The sequence below is a fragment of the Rhea americana genome, unplaced genomic scaffold (genome assembly GCF_003343005.1).
Source record: "Rhea americana isolate MKP2758 unplaced genomic scaffold, rheAme1 scaffold_77, whole genome shotgun sequence".
NCBI classification, from domain to species: Eukaryota; Metazoa; Chordata; class Aves; order Rheiformes; family Rheidae; genus Rhea; species Rhea americana.
In genome coordinates, this window is record NW_028186945.1 from 2,778,522 (window position 1) to 2,787,217 (window position 8,696).

Sequence of the window (8,696 nt, forward strand, 5' to 3'; positions counted from 1 at the left end):
AATTTTATGTACGAATAACAGGAACAAAAATTGAAGGATGAGGATTTGTATTCGCACTTATTTTGAAGTCAGTGTGAATGAATGCCAGTTCTGTAAACTGTATAATTTAAAAATAGATTTTTTTCCCAATTTTTTACACTGATGTCGATAAATCTTTTTCTTATTTAGGTGTTTCCCTAGACTGTGCAGTGAGTGGCATTTTGTTGAATATACAGTGCCATCTAGTGACATAAAGCTGTGTGCAAACTGCCCAGGAAGATCTTTGGCAAAAGCAGGTCATGCAGGTTGGAAGGTTAGATGGTTCACAGCTGTGGAAAGACTGTTTTATGAAAGGTCTTATAGGTTTAAATCTGATCCCTTTGTACCTTGAGACAGGGACCAGCTGAAGAAAAATACCTTTTGTCTGGCACTTGCAAAATTGTCAGCTTGCAGTTTTATTTAAGTTCTTTTACAATGCATTTTTCCCCAAACACTGTGATAACCTTTAGGCAAATGTAGATGACTCTCCCTCCCCTAGTAAAGGTGAACATTTAGACAGTGTTTTTTTTTTTTCTTTGTTTCTTTGCAGCTTGATCACATATTGTCCCCTCCACCCATGCCTTTACGGAAATCCAGCAATCCTGAGGTRTCTTCTGGCCCTGGAAAGTCTTTTAAATTTAAGAGACAGCTGAGTGAGGATGGAAGGCAGCTCAGAAGAGGAAGCCTTGGAGGAGCTCTGACAGGTGAGTTGGGGGTGTGTGATGTTTCCTGGAGGCTAGGGGCACTGTGGCCCCAGGAGCCTCTGTGTGGCTGGTCATATTGGTGGAGGTATGAGCTCCAACTGGATCTCCCAGGAAGTCCCTCCTGCATGGACTCCCTTGTAACCAGTAGGGTGAGCTTGCAGTTGACCTATGCTTTTCTTGGGGTGCTACTAGGTTATTCTCAGGCTCTGCTTGACCACCTATTTCTTCAAATTTTCAGGAATGCAGTATTTGTCTGGTAGACTTAGTTTGATAGCTTAAGAGTTATTTGAGATGTGCTTGCCTGCATTCGTCTGTGGGATCACATGCATCTCCTTTCCTCAGGAAGCAAAGCTGAAGTGCACAGAAGGTCCATTTAGATATTTCACTGAAGGAAAAGCAATTTGGCCTCATTTATCTGGTGGCATTCCCCTAGTGGAGACGGGTGATTACCAGCCAGCCATTAGCTACGGACTGTGACTTCTGGTCTGTGGAGAGCTGCACTGGTAGTAGAAGGTCATGCTCCTGCAAAGTGCTCAGCCCCTGCCTCTCCTGATAGCTTCTATGAAAGATACCTTGTGCTGAAATTGGGATCAGGTCCTATCAGCTGTACAGCTGCAGCWTTTGCAGAAGAATACTTTTTTGAGTAAATAAGTAAATGAGTAATACTCCCCCCCACCTACTTTTTATATAATTGAAATAAATATGAAAACATTAGGACACTTAACTGGAACTCCTTTTTATGTATTTCAGGAAATTGTGGTTTTTTTATATTACTAGAATATGGCATTTATAAATGTTCTTGAAATAGYCTGAATGATTTCTCTTGAACAGAAAAATTAGTACTGGGGGGGGTAATAGATTTCACTAAGTTTACTGAAAGCAGTAAATTTGGGACTCAATGTTTTGTTTTGTCTGTTCAAGTTATGTTGATTGCTAACTGTCAAGATCAGACAGGTGAAATTCAGATTACAGAAAGCTAACATGGCATTTGCTGGAATTGGACTATCTTCTGTCTCTAAATTCTGTACACTGTTCAAAGGTGATTTTCCTTGAAGATGAAAAATAGCGTTAAGATGAATACAGTTGACTCTCTCTTGAGGCCCTTGAAAGTGCTTTTAAAGAATCTGCTTCTCACTCCCTCCCCACTTCTCTATCCACCCCTATGCTAGAAGAAGCTCCAAGAAGCTACTGCAATACTTCATCTGTAGTCAGTAACTCTGGAATTGCCTAAAATGCTCTGAATGAATGAGATACAAYATCAGAGGGGACTGTGTGGTGTTTAACCTAAGTAACTTAATTCTTTGAGTTGGCTCATGATTCAGAAAGAGAGAAGATAAATGCTACTGCAGGAGCTTTTTGTGTTACATCAGAACGTGACCATGGCTGTGATTTTTAGTGTCAGCAGGATAAGATTTGTTTTCCTTGCAACTTCATTTTTATCAAGAGTTGTGCTATGAAGATTTCAAAACCATTTTCAAAATTTGTATCGGCTTTAGTGAAAGATGAGTGACTTAMAGTATTCTGACTTGTCAATTCTGCCAACCCTGTCAGTGAACTCTGACTTCTCTGGAGTGTTACTTTTTTAGAAATTTTRCTAGCAGACTGAACTAGTGCTTTATTGAACCTAGATATTGCTAGTATACTATTTGTTATTTCAGCAGGAGTTGTATGGATGAGTAGTTTGTTTGTTTATTTATTATACTTATTATACTTTAGTGTAGTGGTGTCTTAATCTGAACTTCCCACATAAACCCTCTGGATGAAAAGGGAGAAGACAGCTTAAAACCAAATGAAGCAAATGTACTCTGCTGCTGTGCAGTCTCTGGTCTTCATCTCTGTGCTKGAGTTATTGCTTGAGGCCTTTATAAAAGGTGATGGATATGCTTTTTGTCTGCTTGTAATATGTTGTGCTGGATTTCATGTCARGATTCTGAAATACAGCGTGCAATAGTGTTTAACTGCTTTATTACTAACACACTTTAAATGAACCTCAATACCCTAAGGCTTTAGTATCTTAAAATAGCTGAAATATCTTAACTTGCTTGATACTGATTAGATTAATCAAAGTCGTTCTGCTGACAGAAACTTTTTGATATTCTTTCATGATTACGTGAGTGAGTTAAGTGAACTGCTGCAGGTAGACAGTTACTACAGAGTACCACAATATCGGTTAAAAAAGAAAAAGTCCTCTGCATTAAAGTGAATAAATTGGCACATGTCCTTGATTTGGGCTTATTTCCCCACTCGCTCAGTTTCTGAGAGGATGCTCACTGACTATGAGAGAGGTTTATTTTGATACCTATCATTTGGAAAAGTACTTCATCTTTAATATCACTTTACACTCTCTACTACYGTGCTTTGTTCTTAGCTTCTATTCTGTTGTGTTTGAACCTGCTATTAACTATTAATGGAAACAATGGAAATCTGTTCRGAAAACAGAATAGTATTTTTCAAAATAGTGTAATGTACAGTCTCTTACTCAAAGATGTTGCCTTTACTAAAAGACCATAAATACATTAAATGGGAGTAAGTAAAGCAAGAGAAAAGATTCCTAGCTCACAGATGTGCAGAATATTCCTATGCTTCCAAATGTTAGAAATATAGTTAGTTGTTTTGTATATTTCTTTGACTTTCCCTTTTTTTAAAAACACAGAATAGTTGAGCCATAGATAATAACTAGTATTAATGATAAAGCTAAAAATAAAATTCTAACTCATATAAAACATGRTATTTCAAATTCTGCAAGACTGGTTACTAATAGGGATAAACACATAGGTTTCGATCTCTGGTAACAGATCAAATAGATGAGTTTTGGGGCTTTGCAAGAAACAACGATGTTATGCATGACATATAGGAAGAAATAAAATTATATTGTKGCAGTATGTAAAATGAGACTTACAAATCCTGAAGGACTACAGTTACTGAGAAMCTATTGCTCTGAATTGGCTAAAATAAATTACAAAAAAATCTTTATTTAGGGTTGTGAGGAAAATAGAGAATGATGTATAAGGTCTTTCCAACACAACATCAACGCAAGAGAGAAGRTCTGAAAATTGGAAGCAAAGTTAAGATCAAAACCTGACTTATATTCTACGTAGCTACAAGGAAACTGGAATGCAGGTCTTTTCCTGAATTGCACTATTTTAAGCAATCTAGCAATCACCATGCATTTTTCAGTGACAAGCAAGGAACACTTTTCAAATTTAGAGAAAAATAAATCAGTGTTTTTGAGAATAGATCTGCAATTGCTTTCTGTTGAAAGTTGCTAGGATCCCCTGATATCAAATGAGGTTTGGCCAAATAAAAGAAATGAATACTTGGGAAGTAAAATGGGTGTCAAGTTGTGTTTGTGTTGCTGAGGGCATAAAACACTATCTTGTGCCATTCGCTGAACTATGAAATAAGCCTCACTCTACAGCTGAGCTGTAGCCACTCGTTTAATAGCCGCAGCCAAAATGCAGGGGAAAGAGCACTACCTCCAAACAGCGCTGCTGCCCACCCGAGTRCCGGGCTGCTGGGAGGCGCGCCGGGCAGTGGGGCTGGAAAGCRGGTGTAGTTAGTGTGCGAGGTCCACTCTGGGGTCTCCTCCAGGCAGTAGATACCTGTCCTCAGTGAGAACCCGCGTGTGTATAAATACCCCTCCCCCTAGTGTTTAAATTGCCTTTTTAAGGATTCCAAACAGAGCACAGACTGGAGCTTTAAAACTTGTTTCTGTTTAGGAGAAGAGATGGTTAATTAAAAAGCTGCTTTTCTGCAGTGGCTGGCTTTCTTGATCTCCACTGACTTCAAAGGACTCTCTACAGTCAGAGGATTTTTGACTTAAATTGTCTACACATTTCAGTTTGCTGTGTTCAGAGATGTTTAAATAGAATTCATGGCAAAAGAAGATGCAAAAGGGTGAGAAATTAAATGAGCTTTTACTGGGGAGGAGGTTAACCTGGCAAATCAGAGACGGATCAAATTGGGCTTGCTTTCTTGTCCYATTGCTACTTCTCAGTTTGCGCTATGGTGTGCAGTGCAGCTCTGTTCAGTCTCCTCAGTTGCTCTGATGCAACATTTGCAAATTCCTAAATACACTTCTATTCCYGCAAGGCATGCTTCCGTATCACTGCGAGGGGTTTGAGTCTTGCAGAGTGCTGCAGCTTAGCCCTGTCTCCTATACTACGCTGATAAATTTAAGCTCCACAGTTATAATAATAATTAAAAAACCCTTTGCTACCTGTAGTTTGAACTTCTTATTTTGCCTCCTGATGTTCACAACTGCCTGGAAACAGACTTCCTGCTGGGCTAATTGTCTTTAATTGTGATATAGCTGTTATCTTGCTAACCTTAAATTGATCTGGTACAAACACTGGTGAGATAACATGTACAGACTTCATTTTATAGCATCGGTAATCCAGAGATTCTAACGCACTGTACGTTAATGAAGTTACCTCATTATCTATGAAGAGCTAAAAAGCAAGAAATCTTGGGATGTATATGTTTGTTCTTTTTTAAGGTTCGTGCTTTGATCAGCTTTCTACCTCTAAGTCATCAGTTTGAATTTGGGTATGCTCGGCAAGGTTTGTTACTCTCTTATAACAAATACGTGGTTGATCTGAAATGAATTCTCACCCATGTTTTTGCATCGGAGATTCACCACTCTACTTACGCTAATTAGCAGAAAGATCAACAGCCTTATGGGCCGTGGAGAACAAGCTGCTCTGTTAGCCATGGGTTGGCACACGCTGGCAGGACTTCGTGAGGGGAGGCTGTCCTCCTCCACGCAGGGGAGGGAGCAGTTGGCAGCGCTAGTGATCCACAATTTTCACCAACATTAAGCTGTATAAAATTTATAAGAAATATTGCTGAAAATGCAGATTAGCTCATTAAATCTTAAAATGTCAAATATTTATACAGTCTGGCTGTGGAAAATTGCGCAGGACATCATACGAGTGTACTTTGAAACCTTTTTGGAAGTGGTGCCTTCCAGTTCCGTATAACTGGTCATCATAATTATGATGTGATTACTTCAGTGATAACATTTTAAGAAGAGATTTCGTTTTTATTAACGATGCCTAGTCAGTGCAGATCAGAGGAAACAGGGAACACTTCCTATTTATGGTATTAAAATTGTTTGCTGGTGTCCAGTTGTGGGACCAATTATATTTGTACAACTCCAGAAAAAGCCTTGTGATTGCATAGATGCCTCTAGGGATATGGTTTGAAGGCAACCACGTTATATGGGATCTGGAACTGGAAATAGGTCAGCAGAATCATAATTACGATAGGATCTTGGGGAAGAGAGGCTTGTCTGCTCGTAAGCCATAKAAGACATGAGTTTGAGTAGGAAACTTTATTTTGTGGGTTTTCTGGTTGTTAAAAWTAGTTCCCTCAACAAACACGCATGGCAGCAAGGGGGTGCTTCAAAATTGCCTTCATCTTCTGGAGCCATGAAATGACTGGACTTAATGCAGTTTGGAAAGTCTTTTGGGCTGCACCCATCTGAGAGGTCTCTGTGATGACAGTGGAGAGAGGATGACAGCCCAGCRTTGAGACTAAAACCGTTTGGTTATGAGGTGCAGGCGGAGAGAGGCCTCAACAGCCAGATGAACTGCACGGCAGTGCGGGGACGGGGGAGGCACARCACACTTTAGTCAAAATCATTGTGTGCTATTAGTACACCATAGAGTATTTTCAGTGCTTTCCTCAAATGCTTCCTTGAACCTCTTACCACAGGTGTTAAGTGCCTGCCGGTAGTAATGGAAAGAGATGGAGGCGGTCTATTATATAGTTACGGATCTGAAAAATACTTTCTTTCAGCATGCAGTATACAAACATCTTCTACAGATGAAGTAAGTATATTCTGCTCTGCAGTATGCATTTTTAAAGGATTCTTGGTGCACTAGTGGTTGAGGGGATGTTAGGTTATACTTGTCATTATCAGCTACGTTTTGTTGTTTAAGGCTTCAATCAGCCTGTATAGTTAAGAGTTGATTTTACTTCCTTGTATGTCTGGTAAGATAATTTCCATATTCTTTGACATGTCTGGATTCTGCATCATGTAGTCTGAGATGAGAACAGACGATACTGTATTCCTGTCTCATTATTTTGCTTTTAACTCCTCCATTGCTGCYTAATCATGCTTGTATCATCAGAACAGGAGAAGCTGATTGTTGTTGAGATCAAAGCAAACCGTAGCAGGAGATGGGCTAATTAGCAGATAAATTTGCAAGCTGCCTGTTGTGAAGGGTGGAGAAGTAGAGTTTAACCCTCTCAGGAGCACTTCATAAAAGTAGCTTGAAAGTTGTTACTTGTCATAATGGAAAAATAAAGTTGGGAGGGAAGAATATATATTTTAAATTCCCGAGGCTCGAGTTGTAGCTTCTTTAGAAACACCCCGAGAGCTGTTGAGCTGACTGCAGTATGCTTAGCAGTGCAGCTGTGGAAGCACGTGTGAAAGAGCTCACCTGTACTTAGGTAAACACCTGTGTGCAATCAGCTGGTTGCCCTATGTGGAGCGCTGCGAGGCTGCAGTCATGTTGTTGCTGGTACCCGAGCTGGTTAGTGCAAAACTGTCTTACCAGTGTATTTAGAAATAAATTATAGTTGCGCATCAAGACTGCATTATTCATATTCCTGGAGATTTAAGCCTTATGTTTCCCCACCCTGGGCTCCCTGGAGTGGGGAGTGTGAGGCTGTGCAGCCAGTGGTCTGACTGCTTGTGAGGGAAATTGTGCTTGGATGTGCTAGGACAGATGCTTTGAGACAGATGCTTTAATATAAATCGAATGTGCAGCTGAGAAATGTTTGAGAAGAGGGAAAAGCACTCTTTTATGCTTAATCCTTAAAATGATGGTTGAAGGCTTGAATGCAGAAGTTACAGATGTTTTCCAGTGAGAACAGAGCATGTTTTTTTTTCTCTTAGGAAACTTCTTCCCTCTCTCCTGATTCCCTCCCCTCCCCAAACGATTACCAGAAGCATTTAGTTGCCGATCAGCGCTCGAATGGTGTGGCGTAGCAGTGTACGCCTGCAAGGAGACACCTGGTGGGTCCTGCGTGGAAAGCGGCGTGGGTGCCGCGTGCCACTTTGTGCCCCTCATGCAGAGGGCAGTCTCTGGGCATTTTCTTGCTGGCACTCTGAAAGAGATGTGTTTTGTATCTTACTGTAAATCCTCTGAAGTAGGTAGCCAAAAAAAGCAATGTAAATACTGATATGCTGGGGAGTCTGTAGTCAAGAGAACTGACTGCTAGCTGAAGTAACAGTTCGTATAGTGGTTAAACTGAGCAACTGTGAATTTTCTGAAGTCTGTAAAGTTAGGTGAGATGCTTTCTGTGCACAGCCTGGTTGTGAGTTGGCCAGCGTTTGGTGTTGCAGGTGGGAGCTATCTCTCTGAGCTCTTAGTGTGCAAGATTCTTGTTTTTGCAAAATTGACTTTTATGTCAGAAGGAACAAAGCAACTGTCTCTTGCTTAGATGTAATCCAGTTTAGTGTGGTTTTGGTGGCATTGCACATTTAATCTGAACTTTAACTTTCATTTTTTCAAGTCTTCTTTCCCCTTCCACTCTCCATTATCAAAGCTTATCAGGACCAGACCTGTAAATTTTTCTAGACTGGGTGTAAACTGGAATAAATTGTGGATGAAGGGGAAGCAGGGGTACATATGTGTTAGAGTTTTGCTGTAGAATGGAAGAGCAGGCTGTAAATTTTGAGGCTTCGTTTAGAGAAGCCATTCATGACAGAAAAGGGCTGTATGTGTTGGTAAGATAAAGAAAAGGAGGCAGCATAATGTGCCCATCTCTAAACTCACTGATAAATAAGATATCTCCAGCAATTTATTTTGCTGAGTTATGTTTCAGTAGAGTTGGGAGATGAGGAAGTAACTGTTAATGATAACTTCAGGATGTAGTTGGTTTTTATCAATTAGATATTGGTGTCAGCAGCTAAGTAATGGTGCTATTGCATTTGACTCTTAGTATGGACAACAACTCCTC

At 40.2% G+C, this 8,696-nt stretch overlaps 1 protein-coding gene across 1 annotated transcript in view; it reads left to right on the plus strand.

The window, feature by feature from the left end:
* The first annotated feature begins 572 nt into the window (after positions 1 to 572).
* MAST4 (microtubule associated serine/threonine kinase family member 4) overlaps positions 573 to 8,696 on the plus strand; it is a 216,875-nt gene continuing 208,751 nt past the window's right edge. The window contains exon 1 of the mRNA XM_085322407.1: positions 573 to 722. Within this exon, the coding sequence (XP_085178533.1) occupies positions 596 to 722 (127 nt within the window). The 5' untranslated portion in view covers positions 573 to 595. The remainder of the gene's footprint in view (positions 723 to 8,696) is intronic.